At 37.7% G+C, this 23767-nt stretch overlaps 2 protein-coding genes across 4 annotated transcripts in view; both read right to left on the bottom strand.

The window, feature by feature from the left end:
- LOC144688589 (activity-dependent neuroprotector homeobox protein-like) overlaps positions 1 to 11655 on the bottom strand; it is a 31912-nt gene extending 20257 nt beyond the window's left edge. For all 3 annotated transcript variants that reach the window (XM_078555345.1, XM_078555347.1, XM_078555346.1), the window contains exon 1: positions 10577 to 11655. The gene's annotated coding sequence lies outside the window, so the exon portion shown is untranslated. The remainder of the gene's footprint in view (positions 1 to 10576) is intronic.
- A 6412-nt stretch (positions 11656 to 18067) lies between these two features.
- The window catches only part of dpm1 (dolichyl-phosphate mannosyltransferase subunit 1, catalytic), a 79326-nt gene continuing 73626 nt past the window's right edge, over positions 18068 to 23767 (bottom strand). Inside the window, exon 9 of the mRNA XM_078555348.1 lies at positions 18068 to 18382. Within this exon, the coding sequence (XP_078411474.1) occupies positions 18278 to 18382 (105 nt within the window). The 3' untranslated portion in view covers positions 18068 to 18277. The remainder of the gene's footprint in view (positions 18383 to 23767) is intronic.

Below are 23767 nucleotides of genomic sequence, written 5' to 3' on the forward strand. Positions count from 1 at the left end.
CTACTGGAACAAAAGGAGGACCGTTTGCCTATTAGGACACTGGCTTGCAGAGCAGTCTAGAACAAATGGCAACGATTCACACTGCCTTCCTGCAATACTAAAAGTTAAATGCAGGAATGTTTAAAAGTAGCACTTCCTTGTTGAGGTAACTATTTGAAAAAAGCTGGAAAGAGTACAGGAGAATGGAATTAGAGTAAGGAGCATATTTTGGGGGAAATGCCATCAAATTGAAGGGGACAAATGGCCTGTTTTTGCAGAGTAAATTTTATATCGTGCATATATCAGACTTGTCACTATATATATATATATATATATATATATTTAAAAAACATAATACAAAAATAGTCGCAAATACTACTCAAAACATATTACAACAAAGAATTTCCTGCATTCAACCAGTCACTAAATGTCAATATAGGGAGCTCAGTTTTTACAAGTTGAATCAAGTTGCTTCAGCAATTTTCTGTGCACAGTCTGCTTGTGCTATTTTAGATGTCATAAATGGGAGATTCAAATTAGCACAATTCAGAATCTTTTAAATGGTGGTAATAGAATGAGTTATCTTAAAAGAGATTTCCTCAAAGATCCATCCCACCTCTTCATTTATATGCTGCTCCTTGTTGATATCCACAAGAGGTCAGCTTGCACATGTACACTGCCTGTGTCACCACTACCAACATCCAATCTTGGATGAGCAATACACTCCTCCAGCAAAACAGCAGAAAAGATCAAAGCCACTGGCTTTGTCACTATTGCTTGTTCCTGGTCACTATCTCAGACCAAACTAGACTGTTCACCGTCTATCTTGTTTGACCAGAAACTGAGATGCCAAGAGCATATCATTTACTTCCCACTTCTGTTAGTGTCCAGCTCGGCCTCCACCATTTACATATAATCTTCACTCATTACTATAATCTTCATTCATGTTTTTGTCACCTCCAGACTCTCAGCAACCTAAACTTCAGTTGATCAAAAATTGTTACATGTAACAGATTGTCATGTCAAGTCATGCTCATCTATCATTCCCACCCTTACTGATGTACATTAGCCCCCAGCTCAAATTTCAAATTATTTTTCTTCCATTAAGGGTTCCTCGATGGCTTTGCCCCTCTAACATCCATTGTTCAATAATTTATCAGCCCATATTATCCAATCCCTGTCATCAACACCCTCCCTCCCCTTTCAAATTTGGGTTTGGGCCATTAGCTGCTTAGGTCCCACTCTCTAACGCACTCACTCTACTTCTTAAGAATCTTACTTAAAAAAAAACTTACTTCAACCAAGCTTTTGGTCACACTTCCTAATCCCTTTGGCTATTTTGCTTAAATCTCTGAAGTAATTTGAGATTCTTTCATATATGTGATATTTGCAGCATGCAAATGTGTTATAACAAACCATCTATCTGGTAATATTAAGCAAGTTACACATGTTTAAACGAGGTCAGAAGTCAAACATTTAGGAATATATAAAAAATACATTTCCTAAGCAAACCAAATTACAATGCTAACCAGCATGACATTCAAACGAATTGTCAACATAAGTGCAGCTATGCTACAAATACAGAGAATCTCATACTCCAACTGTTCACAAAGGATTTACAAAATGATATGCTGAACCATGCTGTGTAAAGACGAGAACAAAAGAACTATCATGTGAAGATGTGACTTTTCTTTGCCCCAATAAGCAGCTGCTGGAAATACCAATGTTCGTTTGGAAGCATAAGTTACCCCTTTACCAATCTCAAAATTCCACAATTGTGTGCATAATCAATATATAATGAGAGAATAATGGACTGCAAGGAACTTCATTTCACATTATAGCTGCTGTAACAGCAGCAACAATCACATAGTTCTGATCTTCATACAGTTACTGGTTTATGCTCAACACATTTGCACAATATATGGATCCTATCTATTTTAAAATGTGTATTAAAAATTGTTTTACAAATGGTCCTCGTCAGCAATTATCCATCCTTTTCATACCATTAGTACATGGCAAAAACGAAAACAATGAAATTTTGCTTTCATAGGAATAAATTGATTCAACTTCAACTAATTCCAAAACAATAATTCTAATGCACAAGTCTATTAGAAAACTTTGTTCAAGCGAAATATTTCACAAATTAATCAGGATTCAACCCAAGAAATGGTGGTTGTAGACACCACCCGAACTATCCTACTTTAAAAATAAGTATTCTTAATGTTTTTTAGTCATGCGTGTGTACGAGAATATATATATATATATATATATATATATACACACACAGTTAGATCGCAAAGCAAATAGTGGTCTTAAAAGTTTACATTTGGCACCATTATCTACAATTTATAAATATAGACATTATAATGGTAATTTCCTATTGGCTCATTTAATTGAGTGTGCGCAATGCAACCATAACTGATTTATTTCTGAACATTCAACACTTCCTTTTTAAGCGACAATGTTTTCAGGGAATTGAAATCCTTAGCCAAAGGACCGAAACAATGTAATGCACATGATGCAAAGCCGCATCTAGAACTTTCTAGGCTGCAAGGTAGTATTGTGCATATCTGTAGATGACTCCTTGGATTCACAAATCAGCAACGCATAAAGCTTGCTTTTCTATTTACTTTAAAAAGATCGAAGAGGCCAGAACAACTATTTCAAATTAGCCTCATGTTTAGGAGGGTGGAAGTCAAGAACAACAGCAATTATAAAACATTCCTGTCTCAGACAACAAGAGCAGTTTGAGGTTTTGGAAATGCACTTTACAAACTTGTACACTGTCTCATATAACATTGAGGCACATATGGAATAGAAAAAAACTATTTTCTCATTAAAAGCAGTTTGCTTACCCATCCTCAAATCAGACATGAATTGATCAATTGTCATTCAGAATTATTATTTTGCCGATGCATTCAATGAGTTTATTTTCTGCTGACACAATGGCAGATTTCAGGAGAAATTAGTTACTTACACAGTACCCAATTTAATTTATTAGGATTTACTCTACAAGCAACGGTAACATCAGGAAAAAGTTGATTTGCTTAAATGTTAAATGATTTTTCATGGATAGGAAAATAAATATCAGCTTTAATGTGTGATCTGCAATCAAATCTTATCACACAATTACAAAAAAGCTTCTTCCACCCTCCCCTGCAGAAAATGTCTGGAAGCCCCCTCTGAAAGGGAACACAGAGAAGCTGTCCCAGTTTCTATCATATTATTGCTCAGGCCAACAACCTAGTGAAAATATCAATGGTCAAGTCTGGGATGTGATTGCCAATTCAGATTACTGATCATCGGATTGCACGTTGAATCAGCTAATTACGCCACCACTTTTTCCAATGTATAATGGAAGAGTCTATGCTGCTGGGTGAAACAATGACCCCAAAGTCCAAAATGCAGATGTTAACCCCTTGCACAGTACTCGCTTGATACTCGATGCCTTCCATGCTTTGAAATTACAATTTAACTCAACCTTTCTTTTGATTCTGACTTGTTTCGCCATTCAGTTTTCTATTCTTTCACATCAGTTTAGATTATGTCTGCCATCCATGGTCTTACTGTCCCACCCTGCAAGTCAAAAAGTGATCAGACTAGGGACAATCTCAATTGCAAAACAAGTCAACAAATAATTTAGACCTTTTCTCTGTATAGTAATGGAGTCATTTCATCTCTGACAAGAGAATTAAAATCAATATACATAGGCACGTGGAACAATAAACACATATTAGAAGCTACTTTGCTATTTGCAGGTCCAAATGAAAATTCCCTCAAGTTCTGGTACTTCAACAAAACATACAGGACACAATGATTGCTTATGTCAATGAAACAAAACTGAGTTTACAACTTAACTCAGCACAATCATAACTTTGTTAAAATATATACAGTTTAGTAAAACTTTAATAAATTCATAGAAATTGTTGCTTTGTATGACTAACTTGTTTTAAAGGTGAGCATAACAGACTGACTGGGTAAAATCATTTAGCTTCTTTTTCTTTTATGGAACGTGGGTATCGCTGGCAAGGCTAGCAGTTGTTGTCCATCCCTAACTGCCCTTGAGTTCAGTGGCTTGCTAGGTCATTTCAGAGGGCAGTTTAGAGTTAATCACATTGCCTGTGGGTCTGGAGTCACATGTAGGCCAGACTGGGTAAGGATAGCAGATTTCCTTTCCTAAGAAAATCAGTGAACCAGATGGATTTTTACAACAATCGATGATATTTGTCATGGTTACCATTACTGAAACTAGCTGTATATTCCAGATATATTAACCGAATTTAAATTCCACCAACTGCTGTGGTGGGATCTGAAACCATGCCCCCAGAGGATTAGCACTGGCCCCTGGGTAACTAGTCCACATTACCATTACATCACTGTCATCCCTTTGAGGGGTTTACTAAATGAGATTACAGACATGTTAAAAGCCACTGTATTAAGTTTGCCAAAGTCTAAGTCAACAGGACTGTCACCATTCTTTATATCTAAAAGAATATATTTCCAAACCTGAGCTTTTAATCATATACTCCCATGCTAGTTCCAAATTACAAACTGTCTCATTCCCACTGTAGACAATTGAAGTAGTAATTTGAGTAAGAAAGGAATAAACACTTTGCTTAAATTCCTGCTCACATGTCACATGTACTTGTCCAATATGTGCCCTGATTTAGGGCCATGGCACTAGACCAAATTCAGTTCAAAATAAAAACAACAGCTTGACAGCTTCTAAACAATTTGTTTTATCATGAACCATTTACAAAGCAATTATGGGTTTCAGGTACAAGGTATTGGAACTGTCAGCCCATTGCAATTGCTATCACACGTCTCCCATCAATTTCTTTGTATTGTTTTTGTAAATTTAATTATTTTATGCAATTTTATAAAAGAAAAGCATTTGCAATGCACACTGGATGTTGTTTATTACATCAGTTTTTATTATTGCCACTTTTCCCACTACTCCAATCTTCCCCTCCATACAAATCCAATTCATTTGATATCACTGCAAGTTCCTTTCTACCATTCTTGCTCTTCCTTTCCAAACACCACAAAGATTGAATACAATTTCAATATACATGCAACTGTCCCAAAACTGTAATGATGGAAAAATTAAGGAGCCTTGCAAGACTGTTACTTTTACACACTATCAACATGTCAAGGAACCCACCATGGGTGCATTGCAATTAATGTTAGTCTTCAACAGGCATTTTCCTTTAAAGTTCACTGCATAATGATCAAGAGCAGGAGCATTAGCAAAGTACAATCTCATCCTCACCAGATTATCATGAACACACAGACACAAGCCAAAAGAATTTACCAGAAAATGATTGGCAACGGGAACTCTGTCCAATATTTTCCAACCCTCATCTACAGCAGTTAGGAAAACTGGAAGACACCCATGCTGTTGTACAAGATGAGATTAACTTTATAAAGTAGGGACTTTAGCCCTAAAAGTACAAATCTACAATATAAATTTCTTCTGTCATTGCATCCCATATGACATTTTTCCTTTAGTTAGCAGTGATTTAGCCACTGCTAATCATTATACTTATGGTCACAGAAGTTTTCAATCTCTGAGGGAATGTAAAATGTACATTAACCACATGCCCTGAAGCAACTAACTTTCACATTCAGTCTGGGCAAAACCAGTATGGCATGCAACCACACAAATGTACATAATTTTAAAAGGTGCATAAGGACATAATGTTATACACATTTAGACATCTACTTACAAGCCAAGAAAGAAAATTTATGCTATTTGTATCAAACCATTATTGTAAGCATATTATATAAAATCTCTCCTTCAAGAGGGATCTAAACGTTTCCAAGTTCAATTAAAGCACAGACTGCAAATTATGCAGTGACCAGATACAATACGCACCATCTAATGCATTTCACCTACAATAACTAATTCATAAGTAATTAGTTTTTATTGGCAACTTTTAAAACTTTCATTTTCTAAGAGCTACCAATTTTGATTAGTTTAGTAACTGAATACCCCCACCCCATTCCAAATTTTCAACACTCTCAATAGAGAATTTGGAAAAGCAGTTATTTGTAACTTATACGCATTGCAGACACCATTGTACATTAAAAAGTATTCACATTCTAACTTTCAGGACCACAGCCTGTCAATTTCTCAGCTTAAATTAATCTCAAAACTTCAAGACCCAACCGTGTTTCTAAAATGCATTTAAACTGCTGGACTTGGAGTGATATTATGCCCAAGAACTTAAAAGATGCTGAATGAATTCATGTGGACAGTATAGCCAGTCTAACAAACCCAAATTGTCCTAGAGTTATATTCTACTATAAGAGATCTGAAAAGTTTAGATTTTATCACAGGCAATTACTTATAAAAAGTTTGACGAATTCACCTTCTAGATAAGTAATGCACCAACTGTTTGATATCAAATCTTACTTTCTCCGGCATCAAAGGGGGAATTCTTCGGAAAGGTGTATCACAGTAATTCCACCCTGCCATAGCAAAAGGCAAAGCCTCACCTTGTTATGGTGAATCATTTTTTGATTGTTGCAGTGGTGGTGAATGTTAGAAGCATAAGCATAATACAGAAACATGCAATGAGTGTTTTTTTAGTTGGATGTTTCCAGAGTTACCAAGAAGTTAATATTCAGACCGTCCAAATTTAATGAAACATTCTGCAATTAATGTAGCCTTTTAATTATCTGAACCTAAGGTGAAAATAAGAACTAACTTGAGAAGAAATTTACTGGGCACAAGGTGAAAGAACATGGTGCTATGAGTATAAGTTTAATTTTAAGTTTTAAAAGAGAAGTTAATATAAGTTTTCAACAAGTTCACCTAAGTAAACTGTGGAGTACTAATAATGTATTCGCATTAGGGTGAAAGTCCCCTGAGGCTATAAACTCATCTGATGCTTGAAAATCTCATCAGAAGTCAATCTGATCAAAACAATGGCAGCATCAAGTTAATCCTAAATTGTTGTGCTCAATTGTTTCTTTCTAGTCAGTCTCTCATTTTCAGCCATTATACAGCCCCTCCAAAATAGCTCAGGAAAACAATTAAAAAATGTTATTAAAAATAGCTAAAGAAATTATGGGGAAATAGGCTAAGTGAAGAATTTCATATTTAAAATTATAGTAGTATGAAGGTAATGTTGCAGCAGTAAAACTTATCCCGGCACCAGAATAACTGCTTTCTTGCTGTATATTAGCATTTGTTTTGCCACCGCAAACTGCAATCTGAAAACAAAGGAATCAGGGACACTGGACTACTGGCGGCTCCAGGGAATTGCAATGGTTAAAAGTAATGCATACATGGAATTTTAGAGTTAGCTCTTCAGCCCCCCCAATGGTTCAGCTGGTAAAGCAGTGTGACGGAACTATACAGGCTAGAGGTGTCTCAGGTTTGACCACAAATGAGCCAAGTTAGCTATTGTCCACCAGGCATTAGAGCTATTAAAATAATTTCCCCCTCAGCTGGTGGTGAGGAGAGGTGATGGAGAAAGTCACTAGTTTCCCAGTAATCCTTGTCGGAAAGTTATCAAGTGTCAGTAAGATCAGGTTTAGTTATGAAACCTCAGTCAAATATCCTGCAAAGTTCATTGTGAAAATAACCACTTGGACAAAATACTGAAGGGCAGCAACCCATCTAGTATCATACTTCAAAAGACAACAGGCTAAAAATAAGAGCCAATAAACATCATCCTCCCGTCATACATTTTCAGAGTACAATTTCCTCTACAATATACTATAACAACTGAAACAGAGCTTGCAATGCATTCGCATAAAAGGAAAGGAGTAAAATGGAAGTATAAAGAAATTGTGGGCATCACTACTGAAAATGGAACTTGTGCGCTGGAGGTAAACGGCAACCTGAGATTCACTCCAAAGTCCTAACATGTTGGACCCAAGATAACACCCACACTGTTTTTTGTCTTCATGAAGCATCCCAAACATAATACAGGATGCATGTCAAAGAATTATAAAAATAAAAACAAGTGGAACATTACCACCTATAGCCTTAACTTAAAGTATGTCTTCATACTGCCCTCTCCCAAGGACTGACATCATTCTCTCTCATTTCACCTACAGTAACATGAAATATAAGAAAATATATTGGATTCAAGGTATTTGATTTTCATTATATATGGTAGTGGCGTGCTACAGATCACTTGGAGTCCAAGTTTCTGTGGCAATATACATTTTTACATGCATGTGGTAGTCTGGAACTATGGAAAGTGATGGTAGAGGCTCCAACCTTCTTCCCATAACATGGCTGACCGGGAATTTCTCCCAGTCTTACCACCTGCCATTAGTGTATGTTGGAAGGATTTGCAGGTTGATAATCAACTCGTTTGGCTGCATTATGAACATATCTTCCTTGGCCATCAATTCTTGAGGTGGGACTCAAACCCAGAGCTTCTGACTCAAGAAGCAGGGGCACAGTTTAGATTTGCCTTAGCAAAGAACTAAAATGTGACTGGATGCCTGAAACTTAAAAACATTTTCAGCTAAAGACAAAATATTTTATCCTATTTAAGCTGATGGGCATAGCACAGGGTGCCATCTGAACAATTTCTCAGTAACCTCATTTAAATATTTCATCATTAGAAACAAAACCTTCTGCCAAGATGTATGATAGACAACAGGCATGATTACTTGGCCAACTATAATTAAACAGGAATCTCGACATCCCACTAAGCCAATTAATTTGTATGTTCACAATCACCTTCTGAAACATCCAACTCAAACCATCATGATACAAGTCACAGATGCTTTACTTGAATGATGGTACTAATCAATAGAACCAATTCTTTGGCCGAGTTGGCACCTCACTCCAAACAACTTGGTTTATCTATCCTTTCAGCAATGGCCAAATACACTTACTTTCATACTTACCACCATTTTCACCAATGCATTTTGTTTGCACTGGTTGTTACTAAATGCATTTAGCTCCAAAGATTATGGGTTTTATCAAATAATATGGATATACCAATGGGAATATACACTTGTCAAAATAATTAACGTAATTGTTTTGCACATATATTGTCCTTGCTTGCGTTTTGTATGTAACCCAAAGTCTTCAGTCACCGTATTCGGCGCCTAAGCTACAGGTGGCGCTGTACTGGGAGCGTCAGCATTTTACCAATGGAGGACTTCTTTTACTAACAGCTCCTCATCCTGCAACTGAAGCCTCAAAACTAGCCTCTGAAGAGCGCCTCCTGCTGCACCAAACATTGATTTTCATTCTCTGCATGGCTGCACTACAACATGGGTGGGGGCGGCTGTGCACGGAAAAGTGGAAAAATGTTGTCATTAGCTTAAGGTACAGAAATCAAGAACCACTCCAACTTATTTATTTAAAAAAATACATTTTTAACACAAGGACTAGAAAAACATTAAACATATTTTATGCAAAACAGTACTAAATGCATTTTCCTGCATTTCGGTGCCATAGTTTGCAACACAATGGACCTGATAACAGTTGGGTCCCGATAAGATTTCTCCAAAGAACACGTGCCAAACATTTCTACTTAAGCAATTACAAAACTGGGAATCCCTAAATCTATTCATGTCTGCAGTGGAGCAGTACTCGCGCCATTTTACAGCAACGTCACAGCCGGCAACCGGTCCAGAGGTGCACATTTTAACATTATCACCATTAACTTATCCCATCCCCAATATTATCAGCATCATAAAATATGCAAAACGGTCACCGAGTGGAGTCACTGTATGCGAATTAACAAATAAATTAAATCTCAGTTTCTATCCACCCCGTCTTGTGTCTAGGGCGTTCCTTGCTGTCTGGATTGGTTGAGCATGCTGTCTAAAGACCATAGAGCACTAGAAAAGGTATTGAGCAAATGTGTAAACAAATGTTCGATCAGATTCATGACTGATGGCACACACAGAATAGCCGGCGACAATTCCTATTTTACATTTTAGGCACCCGAAGCAGCGACGATTTCAAAGGGGCTCGAAATTATCAGAACTAATTTACTTGTGGATCAAACAAACCCTAAAACATAAAAGACCCTAGGAAAAAAAAATCTCTAAAATGCCTCGATCTATCTAGCTGGAGACATACGCTCAGGTAATATTGTATTCCGCGATTAGGAAAGGTAACACTAACATCGATTGGGTGACGACCTATCACATATGCATCAAATCGATACATAGTAAAATTATACTAATATCTGAGCCCGCACCTAGCTTTGAAGAACAATGAACACAAATGATCGACTACAATCACGAAATGATGGGTTAGTGCAACTAATTTCTCCTCGCAAATCGTGCGTTTGTCAAATTCAGCAAATAAAAATCCGGGCGTTCGTGTATTTTTAATCATGCAAATAGACAACATACAAATAGGATAAAGCAATCGTTGCAGATGGATCTCTGTACCTTGGGTCGATGCATCTTTAGCAATCGGCACTTTATACATGGACAAAGATAAAGGAGAACTACTCGCATGCAACACACACATTGCTCCAGGTTTTTTTTCCCACCCAGTTTTTTTTTTGCAAAATTGCAAACGGATTTTTTTTTCCCTGGGAGGATAATTATTTGTATAAGATCTCGGCAGTAGTACTTGAAAAAAATGAAATGCTCTCACCTTTTTTTTTGTTTTTGCTTTTTTTTTTCTTATTTTGGTTTAATTGTTCAGTTAAGCGCGAGCCGGTCGGTCGGTCGGCCGAACCGGCAGCAGAGAGAAGAGCGCGAGCCGCAAACAAAGGGCCTCCTCCTCCTGCTGCCGCTTCAATCTCCTCCTCACATCAAACCCCGAGCGGCGGCCGCGGCGGTGCTTCCAGCGCTGACTGAAAGAGGGAGCTCTTTATACAGAGAGAGAGAGAGAGAGAGAGAAGGGGGGGGGGGGTGAGGGAGGAGAGGGAAAAAAAAGACAACTGAAGGCCACCGAACAAAACAGCTTCTGGAATAAAACAGAGAAAAAAAACTTCAACCGACTGAGCAAACTTTTTTTCTGATCGAAAACTTTCTGAGGCGCAAACCCCGAAGGGAGGACAGAAAAGGGGAGGGGGTTGGTGAAAATTTTCAATTGCTTTCGGACAATAATTCACTGAGCCTTCCCTGGCCAAAATGGCGTCCGAGAAAGAACGGAAGTGACGTGTGCGCTTTATTTGCATAGGGACTATTGTCCAATAGAGAGCAGAGTTGAGCATGACTTTGAGGGCAATTCTCCCAAACTTCGGGCTCATGGCCCCCTGCTATTCATCCCACTTCTGCTAACATTGGTTAAAAGGAGCAAAGTAGATGGAATAATAGGAATAGCTCATGTTGCATAAGTCCCCTTGCTGTAGCCTCGCGAGAATTGGAGCAGGGCGTGTGAGAACGAGGCTTCCCCGAGCCACCGCTAGGGGCGCTATTCCTCACCCGCCCTTTCACTGCTGGCCAGGCTGCACCACTGCGCAGGTGCGAACTAGGGCATCTGGCGCCTCCATCTGCTCGGCGTGCACTCACAGACCTCAGCACACATATGTGCACACAACCTGATTCAGCATTTGGATTATCACTGCGCCTCAGGCCTGCTCCAGCACTACTTTCTGAGATCTTGGTGGGATGTCCTCCATTTTGTCACACCAGAAAGTTGCAATTGACAAAGGGGAAAAAAATATGCTAATGTTCAAACCTCAGGGTTCAGTTACTTTTACACACGTGACATCTTTCAGCAGCTCATTGGCTCAGAGCTGCATAAATAGTCACAAGCTTAGCTAACTTCACAGTGAGATATGGAAAGATGAAGAATTGTACCATTCAGCTCACAAAAGCCCAACATTTCAATAGCTTGAAATGTATGGTTCTCATTTATGAATGGTAAGAAATTAGACTTCAAGAGTTGCATGTTTAAAGATTATGCAATGTGGTTATTCAAGGTGTTCCTTGAGTTACATCATATTGATTAGCAAGTGGTCACTGTGTTTCAAGTTAGTGTATTCAAGTGAGGTTCCCCACCACACCAAAATTTTCAACAGCTATGTTAACTGACTTAACCCTTTAACTCTGAAATATGGAGATGTTCAAGATCATGAGGGGTCTAGTCAGAGTAGATAGAGATAAACTTCCCATTGGCGGAAGGCTCAAGAACCAGAGGTTACCAATTTAAGGTGACTGACATAAGGAAAAACTTTTTTTACGCAGTTAGTAGTTAGGATCTGGCATGGACTGCCTGAGAATGTGGTGGTGGTGAATTCAATCATGGCTTTCGAAAGGAAATGGGATAAGCTCCTGAAGAGAAAAAAAGACATAAGGCTATGGAGAAAGGGCAGGGGAGTGAGACTAACTGAGTTGCTCTTGCCCCAAACCGGCAAAAACATGATGGGTCAATTGGCCGTCTCCTGTGTTGTATACATTCTGATGATTTTCATTATATGATGCAAGGTAAAAGTGATGCAACATTTATTACCTCATTTTGCAATTCCTTCAAAGGTATTCTTGTACTGGAAGCTGAGCATAAACAATTATGACAAAATCTGAACAAGCTTTCTTTTATTAAAAACACATTCCGTTGCTTCTGTACCAGCTATTTTAGAAAACCTTATCTGAAATTAAATGGATTGTGAATTTTTAATGGCTCAAGTGACAATTGTATTCCAATTGTAACTGAAAATATTTTGTATCTGCCTAAATGGTTATGGGAGATACTTAGCTTGTTACCGATAGAATGCATCTACCAGTGGTTAACAGGAACAGATCATTTTGCAAATGTAGGATTTTTACATTTACAACTTTTAATGCCAAAATAATCAATTAGTGCTACCCATTGATTGAAACAACTGCTTTAAGATATGATAGCATTTGTAAGTCAACAAAGCAGTGACTTTTATCTTATGATCTTCTAAAGAGAATATAAATGGGATACATCAACTGGCCCCAACCAGGAAAAACATGTTTGTCTTCCAGTCAATATCTGAATATTTATTCACAATTTGTATTGAAGAGGTACTTGCACTTACTGGAGTGATTAGAAGTTATCCCAAGAAAATGTGATTTACATTAAAAGGGAAATTCATAGTTAACATTGGCAGGTTATGCCTCGATTCAACAGATAACAATCACTTGTGTGAAAATTGCAATATTATGTGGCTTTGTGAGAAAGTTTGAAATTTACTTTATAATTTAATGTTGCAATTTTCATGCATAAAAACAAAGTAATTTGAAAGAAAGACACGGACAACTTAGAATTGTACACTCTTTCCAAATTATGTCCCCCTGCACCACTCCATTTAGGGAGTCCAAGAACATGTTCCACCAGAACTGTTTGTACTAATATATTAAAATTGTGAATTCTGGTTAAATTTTAGAAAATTGAGCATAATTAATGGATTTTTCATCTAAATCATTAAGGTACAAAGTGACATTTCAGGGTTATTCATCTGCAACTAGCACCACACCATCACTTTCTCAAAGGCTACTTGAACAGTAGTTTCTCTTTCCTTAACAGAAGCACTATTGCCACTACCCCTCCTCCATCTCAGAGGATTTCTTATGTTGTTAACCTGCTCCAGTTTACATTGCAATTTTCACCCCATCCCCTCCCAATTCAGAGATATACATAATTTTAGATTTCAACTTTCCCAATTCATGGCACTCTTAGCCCTCAACCCACCTCTGTCACTCCCTCCTTTCACTTCTCCCCCTCCATCCCACACCCATTCTTCCCCTTCTCCCCTGCCCCTCCTTCCCCTTTGTGCCCTTAAAAAATATTCAAACTTAACTAAAGTTCTGACTAAACTAACCTGGAGGGGAAAAAAAACTGTTAATGCTTAATAGTACCTTCTATCAAATACCAATTTATCTCAAAGTTACATTATCCTGAGAATGAAATCAATGATTTAAACAAAATGTTATTTTTCCTCAATTATGTACAGTACTTAGATTGCACCAGTGAGACGTGTTTGTCGAGTTGGCTCAGGTTAGTTTTATTTGTATCTAAGAAAGCAAAAGGAGGCTGAAGATTATTTAATCTCCAAAATGTAACAACTTGGTTTTAAATCTGTAACTTCCTCTTAATATATACCATCATGAAATGTAAAATTCTCCTGGTATAGAGATGAAATAAGTAGGTTCTAGCATTCACTTTTAAGTGGTTATAATTCACTTGAAAATCTCACTTCAGAATACGGATTAGTTTTCACACATACCTCATTCCCATTTAATTATTTGTTTTCAAAGTAAATTCTAGTATGAGGTCAAAATAATTTTTTGACTAAATGAAATTAATTTTGGCCAGTACAGACTGAAAATACATCACAGCCAGTGAGAAACTACCTCATGGACCTTTAACCTGATCTATAGCCTGGCATCCATACTAAACTATGGATTTGATATCAATGTTCACCTCAAACTGCTTCGCACCGATAAGAATTCAGATACTCAAATGATTGTACATGGTTGCTATTGTGGTGCATCAGTAAACCATGCTATTTCCCACTTGAACGCAAAAAATACATAGCACTACACTAGTGCTGACACAAGTAGAAATTATAAAGTTTAAAATAACTGTACTATGTAATAATTTCAGTGAGCTAACCAATAGGGCAAACGAGTTTTATTATTTTACAAACCTAGCTTTTTTCTTTGAGGTGGGAAGGGTAAATGGGAAGAAAAGTCTGGTCTCAAAAAAAAATTATCTCCTCAGCTAATATCTGTCAGTAACATGCATAAGAGCAAGCAACTTCCAGGCCACTTTGACTCCACTTACAATATATAGGTATCACTTTAGATGGCCTTACCTTTGTATTTCTCTTTCCTTATTGGGATTTGAGTGTGATGGATGCCTATTCTCAAGTACACTATAAGGTTAGGAACTCAGTTGGAGGATCATAAACATATATCCACAGGCTACCATTCATTGCCATGGCATTTCGACTCTGTGGGGCTTCTGAACCCCACCGACTGGCTGAAATGTGGGTGAAGAAGCCTCCACTGTGTGAGAAACAATCACTCGTTTTGATTTTCCCCAGGGCAGCCAATTAATGGTGAGAGGGCAGGGTCACAGCCCAACTAAGGATGGTGGGCGGGCTCTTGAAGCTGGGGGACCAATCGAAGTGTTTTTCAGCTTGAAAGAAGCAGCAGCTTGCAGTGCAAGTTAAGTGAGGGAGACAGTGTTTCAAAACAGGGAACTGGCAAGCAGGCTGTTTTTAGCTCTGATCCTGGCACCAGCAAGGCCTAAAAATCAAGCCCCAAAATACTGTAGTTCCACTACCCTGTTTACTGTAACAGTCAGGCCATGAAAAGAACATGCTGAGTACTGTACTAAGTAAATGGAGCAGTAATGAGAAACAAACGTTAGTAATAGGATCAGAAGGTGGCTGTTTGGCCCTTTGAGGTTGCTTAGTCAGTCATTTGTTAAGAACATGGTTGATCTTCTACCATAACTTCATTTTCCTGTCCTATTTCATATCCTTTGATTCCCTCTGTATCCAAAAATCAGTTGACCTCTTTCTCTTGCATATACTCAATGACTGAGCATTCACAACTCTTTGGGGTAGATCATTCCAAGGATAGAGCATTTACAGCACTGAAGGCGGCCATTCAGCACACTTTGTTTGTGCCAGCCAATAAAAGTTATCCATCCTAATCCCACTTTCTGGCTTTTGGTCCGAAGCCTTGTGGGCTACCTCAACCATATTCAAGTATTTTCTAAATGCAATGTGTGATTCTCCCTCTACCACCATTTAAGGCAGTGAGATCCAGGCCCCCTCCTCTCTCAAGGTGAAAAAAAATCTCAACTCCCCTCTAGTCTTGCCAATTACTTTAGATCTATGTCCCTGGTTTTTGACCTCTCTGCTAAGGGGATTAGGTCCTTCATATCCATTCTATCTAGGCCCATCATAATTTTGTATAATTCTAGACTCCCCAACCAACAGAAACATTCACCAGCATCTACCTTGTCATGTCCATTAAGAATTTTATATGTTTCAATTAGGTCACCTCTCAATCAGATTGAGTTCAAGCCCCACTATGGACTTGAGCATGTCATCTACACAGATCTTTATTGCACAGCTGAGGAGCATTGCACTGTCAGAGATGCAGTCCTTCAGCTGTGACATTAAACCAACATTCTAAGTGCCTCAAATTCCTGCAAAATATCCCATGCCACAATTAAAAAAAAACAGCAGTGAGTTCTTTGTCCTGGTCACCTTCAACAAAACAACCAAAAAGACATGGTCTAATCATTTATTTAACCACCTGTGCATAAATTTCTTGGTACTTTGCACAACAACAATCACCACAATTCAAAAATAATTCATTGCTTGTGAAACAGATTTATGATGTCCCAAGGATGTGAAAGATGATATATAGATGGAAGTTCTTTGTTTCAAAAGCTTCTGTTTTTATATGTGAACTCACTAAATCAGGAACATCAGGCACAAACACAGCCTTCTCATTAAATTTATATTCTATTAGTTAAACTTTACTTATGGTAAAATTACATTGAAGCTTGTAAATAAATCTTTTTTATACAGTCTTCAAAAATGAGATTCTTTGAAAGATTGCAACCAGCCAAGCATTGTGGTTAACAGTGGAGGTTATCTTAGCTGCTATGATAATTGCTCATTTACCCCACTGGGACAACAATGTCATTTCACATTTCAGGCACATGGTTAGTGCAAAGACAGAACCTAGAGTAACCATTCTGTAAAAGAACCTGCAATATCATGATAGTCAGAAATTATTTTTGGTGAAAATCCACAAGAGTTTGGTATTTGTGAGTTGTTGGTGATAATTTGTTTATTCACCCAAAGTCAATGCATATAGCAGGTGCCAGAATGCTTATTTTCAAGAGGTAACCAGTATCTGACCAATTATGATAAGAATCTAATTTAAAAATCATTTGGTTTAACCTGTGTCAAAAGATCAGAACACAATATAAAGAAAATTTTATGTTAATCTAACAGAAGTTGAAACAAGTCAGGAATTTAAGTTACAGTATTACACAAATGCCACTTAAAACCACACAAATTAGTTAAGTGAGCATGCAACCTGCTTTTCCAATGAGACTATGCAGTAAACATACCTGCGCAGTTTTCATTGATAACCTGAAATAATGCAAAATTGAAAGATTAAAATTTCTGGACCTATTTGAATGCAGAATTAACTGGATAAAATACATGCATAAGTCAGTGAGTTTCAAGCATGCTCACATGAAAGTAAAAACTGTACTAAATTTGTTAAAAATGAGTTGTTTTTACTTTCGCTAACACATGATGCCATGGAAAGGTAAGGCACTGGTTTACGTCTATTTTCCTGCCATGGCCAGATTCTGGTCACAGTCAGATTGGTGGAGATGCCAAGTGGAGTCTAGAAACTTCATCAGTTAAAGTTAAAGAAACTTCATCAAATAAAAGCACACACAGTGCCTCTTGTTGGTGGCACTGGGATAGCCCTGAGAGTTGGTTCCCTGAATTGGATCTAGAGAAAAAGAAATTATGGGCATTGGAGATATTGAGGCAATAAATGTGTCCAAGGACACTAAAGTATAACAGATGAACCTACAGCCTGTTGAGTGTAACAGGATAGAAGAGTAAATTGCGTTTGCATGGATGTTTACAAGGACATTTGTAAATTTTAATCTGTTTTATCTTCGTGAAAAATGAAGGATTAGTTAAGCTAGGAATAGTAATGTACAAATTGTCTCACTAAAATCAAACTTGTATGCAAATTAGGAGAAAAAAAAAGGAAAAAAAGATCAGAAACCTTTAAAAGAACTTGAGTAAAATTGTTATACTGATATTATGCTAAGTGGAATTTTTATAGATAAGAAATTAAGCTACATAGAAACTTTTACAACTCAATGTTCTACAGAGCAAAAGAATGAATTGTCAATTATATCCCAATTTACATATGTAGATTTGCACCTCAAAATACTATGGTAATTAAGTGCATCTGTTAAAATCTGTTACTCAGGAAGTTTGATTACAATCGTGACAAACATGTTAAACAGCAATTATCATAGCATAGATTCTTCTGGTTTTACTGGGTGATAAATTGTAATAAGGCTATGCCTGCATGTTTAACTATATAAAATAACTAAGAGTTAAAATAATATAACAATATGATCTATGGAAGAGGTAGAATCAATGAGTCAAGTAAAATTAATATTTAATAGACAGACTGGAATGATTTTATTTCAAATTGTATTTTACAATTGTTCACTTACTGAGGTGTGCTACAGATTTGTACAAATATAAAATTAGACTTTACAATGAGATTCATTGTGAAATAGGGAGATACACAAACCTAGTCTTAAAACATTCTAGACATAGAAGATTTCAGTACTAAATATTAGTTTTGATCAAGTGGTGGCAAAGAGATGCAGCAGTCCTTTCAGAAATGACACAATTTCATTTCCTCCCAGTTTAGATTCACCATACACACGGTCCACAAATGTTATAGGAACCTGTAATAATTGGGAGGGGTAGAAAGATGTGTTAATTCAATATAAACAGGGGCATCACAAAACAAAGGAAGTCATTGAGAATTACAGAATTTGAATATTGCTGAAAAAGAGACATGTTGCCGAAGGTTTTCGTCTTGCGTTCATTAGGACAAACGCAAGCAGGCCAAATTTCAAAAGATCGCAATTTGTACTACAGGAGGAAAGGGTGCTGATTGGTTGGCAAGTTGACTTTGACTGGCCAAAGCATTGCCGTGGAGAAAGCAACAGGGAAATATAGGCTCCACAAGCTCCAGAATAATTCAAAAATGGTGCAAGGCTTGAATATATCCCTGCATATAAATATATGTTGCTTTGAGCAAGAGTAAATCAGCCACATTGGCCATAAATTTCCCCCCTTTGGAGGGGGTTGTGCGGGGCTGGTGGGCGCGAACCCGATCGGTGCCCCCAATCAGGGACGCACTGCCATCTTACGTGGGCGGGCCAATTAAGGCCTGCCAGGGTGACGCTCACCCAGAAGAGCGAAGCGCTCCGTGCGGGCGGGTGGGGATTCCCTGAGAGTTTCCCTGCAGTCTTTCGTGCAGAGATCTCCTAGAGGCAGAGGTGTTTCAGTGCTAAATTTTTAAATAAAGGCTTTTAACACTTTTAAAACATGTCCCCTCATGTGACACTATCACACGAGCTGGGACATGTCAAAGAATAAAAGTATAAATTTTTATTAGGTTTTAAAACACTTCATGAAACCTCATCCCGCCGTGAATGAGGTTTCATGAAAAACGCGAAGGTCGCCTGGGCTCTTCGCCTGCCCGCCAACCTTAAGGTTAGACGGGCAGCTCACTGAATTGAATTAATTCAGTTTTAAATGGCCTTAATAGGCCTTTGACAGTTTGGTGGGGGCGCAGCTGAGTTGGCTGCGCGCCAGCTGAACTGAAAATCTAAATGACACATGGTGATGTCGGGACGCACGCCCAACGTCACCATGCATCATTTTACGCATCAGCGAGCGGGCCCCGCCCCTGCTCACTTACGGGAAAATTCTTCCCATTGAGTTTGACAATCTGAAATTGGTTGTGAGCGTAGCTAACAGCACCCTTTTCTCCCATAGTACAAATTGTTGTGGCCATTTGAAATTTGACATTCTTGTGTTTGTCCTGATGAGTGCAAGATGAAAAGCTTCAGCAACATGTTTCCCTTTTCAGCAATATATCAAGAATTAGTTGTCAATATATTAGTGCTCTGTAGCAGTGTGACCCACCAGTACTACACATCTCAATTTTATCACTGGGAATAAATTCATAATATATTTAGGGAACTGATTATATAACTTTGAAGGAATTTATTTTCCCCAAAAATCAGTTGAATCTGTTTTATGATGTCATATGGAGATTGTGATGGCTATGTAAATGTATTTTCATTCACACAGTAAAGAATAAAAAGCACATCTTGCACAAATAAGAAGCAATGTCAACGTGCTCTCGTGGTGTAGGGTATTGATTTGAAGATAATTCCATCTCCCTTCTTTAATGTTTTGAATATGCATGAATATTTGGACCCTGATGCCGTAGGTAGTGTGCATGCTGAAATAAATTGGCAATATCTTACAAATTTCCCAATTTGTTCTTTCCAAGTCAATTTTATGTTTTAAAAAAACACCCATCATACAAATGTAAAAGTATCAGTGAACTCAACTTTATTCAATTAAAAATTGAACTAAAATTATAGAACTGAAAACAACTGAATTCTGTATCTTCTAATAGTAGTAAAGAAAGGTTGAAGGAAAGGGAAGCATCTCAATGGGCTACTTAATGGCTCAGCAGATTTACATAATCAGCAGCTGGACCATACATCCTAGGCTTGAACCCTAGCTTATGCAGAATTAGCTGACTTTAGTTGAGGCAGCAATAGATGGGTTACATTTAGCCTTAGTGTCCCTGTATAAGATAGCAGAAACAAAGTAGCCAAGGTTCCTACTTTTTAAATGGTATAGAGTGATTTTTGCTGAAATCACAATGACTGAAGCAGATTATTAAGCTTACAAATTGTAATAAACAATAGACATAAGACATCCTCAGTATATTGATGTAAAGACATGATAGAATCAAATGCAGCCGAGATGCCCCTCCCTACCCCATCCTGCCACCCAGTAATTTGCAAACACTCATCATCAAAGCCTACATATAAATAACCCTTTGAGTAAGATATTGAAAAAATTGACTGGTGTGGAATCATGCCCAACCAAAAGTGAATATTTTTTGATAAATCACCAACTAGTATATTTTATGGTGGAAAGAAACACAAGCCACAGGTGTTTGTATATTATGAGGAGACAGTCTTGCATGCATTCTTTATTGCAGATTGTAAACTTCAATATTGTCTTCTATCATTTTGATTCAGAAGTTAATGGCTCAAAATGTGCATTGTGGAGAACACTGGCAACTTACTTTAAATTTTAGGAATTTCTTACAATATATTGGATTTTCTACATCTACTTTTTGAGTTATATAAAAATGCGTATCCTTTTGGGTTATGTGATCATAATTTTTCCAACAGGATAACACTTCCTAGCAATCTCATCAGCCAATGGTGTACAAGTGACCATTCTATTTGTATCATATGGCTGTAGGTAATCACATCATAGACCTTGATTGTTCCAGACACCTATCAATCCAATGATCCTAAAGGCCGATTAAGGTTGCTGGCGGGGTGAGATTGACAGCTTTGTTTGGTCCCTGGTAATAATGTGACTGATTCCATGAACCCTTTTTCTTTTAAGCAAATGATGGGTTTGTAGAAACAATGAAAAATCTCATCTCTCATTGGACCATGGTGGCTGCTGTTCATTGGTCCCTAGCAATCACATGACCAGAACAACGCATAATATCATAATGACAACGTGACGACTTTTTTTGAACTGCAAAAATATAAACAAAAATTCCCCTCAATTAAATTTTGAGGAGAGAATTCAATATTTTTTTTCCAATATTAGAAACAAAATGCCATGTTGTACAGGCAGGCAATCCAAATAGAAACTATAAACATACCAAATCCAAAAATAAGAGGGACAGAAATGGACCATTCAGCCTTCAAGTCCGTTCTAGCATTTAGTTATATCATAGCTGATTTCTACCTTGAATTCATTTACTCATCTATGCTTCATATCACTTATAGCCTACACCCAACAAAAATTTAGCAATCACAGCTTTCAATGTTTTCTAAGTTTCAACTGACCAAGCTTTTTTGGAGCAAATGTTCCAGATTTCTACTATCATTTGTCTGAAAAAAAGTGTCTCCTGATTTTACTCTTAAATGACCTAGCTCTTAATTTTAAAATTATGGCCTCTTGTTCTGGATACCCCAGACGAAATACTTTCTTTGCATCTATACTATTGAATCACTTTGAACAAGGCAATTGGATCACCCATGGACCATCTATACTGAAGGCAGTACAAGCTAAATTTATGGAACCTGCCTTCATACTTGAGCCTTTTAAGTTCTAGTATCCCGAGTGAATCTGCGCAATATCCCCTCAAAAGGTCAATATATTTTTCTTGAGGTGTAATGCGTAGATGGGATCCGACAACGGAAGCATAATTTCCTCACTTTTGAATCCCAAACCCCTTGAGATAAAGGCCAATATGCCATTAGACTTTTTTGGGTTACTTTTTGCACCTATCTGCTAGCTTTAAGTGATTTGGGTCCTCAATGGATACCTAAATCCCTTTGCTCCTTGAAAGATCTAATCTCTTACCATTAAGAAGATATTCTGATTTGTCTTTCTCAAATTCAAAATCACACTTTCCCACATTGAACTTCACCTGCCATAGTTTTGCCTGTTAATGTTGGAATTCTGCTGCAATAAAGTACATGCTTTAAGTTGGTATTCAAAATCGGGGACGTATTAGGGCTTTGTTACAAGGGTATAAAAAGGTGTTCACACGGGATGTTGGGAGGAATTGGCAGAGTCGTATGGCTCTGCAGGCTTGGAAATAAACCTGTCTTGCTGGCTTCAGACTCGTACTTTCCTCAACATACAATTATTAGAATTAACATGGTAGCAGAGGATGAACATTAAGCACTGGTGATTTTGGTTGTTGAATAAGTGTTTTGGCTCTATCCTCAGAGAAGAAGCATAGTACTCCTGATAACCTCAGTTACAGAATAGTGGAAGGACTATGCAAAATCTCAGGCTTTGACTATCCAACAGGTTTTTTGGAGGTGTAACCATATCAGCAATGGAAAAATGAAGTTCAATTATGGACACAAGTTACTTCATTACCACACAGGAAGCAATGTATGACCTTGGCTTTGTCATTACCCCTAATTTTACTGTTTGTTGGTAAAGTATTTTCAGAATTGGAAATGGATGACTTGGACACTGAAGAGGGATTAATCTATTACAGTTTTTGGATACGTTTTACAAAAAGGATGATTTGTCAAAAGCATATGAAGTATGGTCAACTTTTGATAGATTTAAGAAAACAGACGATTAGTCCATGGAGGAGTACATTATGGACTTTGATAGTGGTATAAGAGACTGAAAAAGTTTAACCTTGAACTCCCAGAGTCTGTATTGGCTTTCAAATTACTGGACAGTGCACACATTTCTCACGTTGATAGATTTTTGGGTTTTGACGGGGGTTCAATTTCATGGCAAAGACTTGCTCCTAGACCAAATGGCTGCTGTCCTAAAAGATTTGGGGGGCAAAACAGTAATTTCCAGCTACTTTCCTATCAAATACAACTCTGCCATAAAGTGAAGGATAGAAGACTCCATGGTTACCGAAGTTCGAGATCACCAAAATAGTAGATGCAGATTTCAGTGCAAAGAGGGAGTTGTTGATAGGCCATCTGGAGACAGTTGCACTTTTAGCCAATTCGAGAATCGAGACAAGTGGGTCTGGGATGGCGTAGGCACATGAACCAAGAAATGCACGAGGAATGATTAATCGGTGAGATTTTAAATATCATTACACAATGAACTGCCCTCACCAAAAATATTGTGTTTTTGAAGCAAGGCATAAAACAGATGATTCCACGCCGAGAATGATGATGGTTACTGCCATGAAAGAATTGTGTTGGTCACGGAGTTTGAATCCAGTGATGAGTATTTTGGTTGCTGATTCGTTAACTGCACAGTGCTGGATAGTGGTTGCACTTCCACAGTGTGTGGAGTGGATTGACTTAATTGCTACCTGGAGTCTCTCCTATGAGGCAGATCAGCTGAAGGTTAAGGAGAATGGAAGCTCCACCAGCTTTAGGTTTGGGGGTGACAACACTAACGTCTTCCAGAAAATTAGTACTCCCATGCAAGATAGCTGGGGTCAGTCTCTTCATCAGTACTGATGTGGTCTCTAGTGAGATACCTCTATTATTGAGCAAATCTTTGAT

The sequence above is a fragment of the Cetorhinus maximus genome, chromosome 13, assembly GCF_964194155.1.
Source record: "Cetorhinus maximus chromosome 13, sCetMax3.hap1.1, whole genome shotgun sequence".
NCBI lineage: Eukaryota > Metazoa > Chordata > Chondrichthyes > Lamniformes > Cetorhinidae > Cetorhinus > Cetorhinus maximus.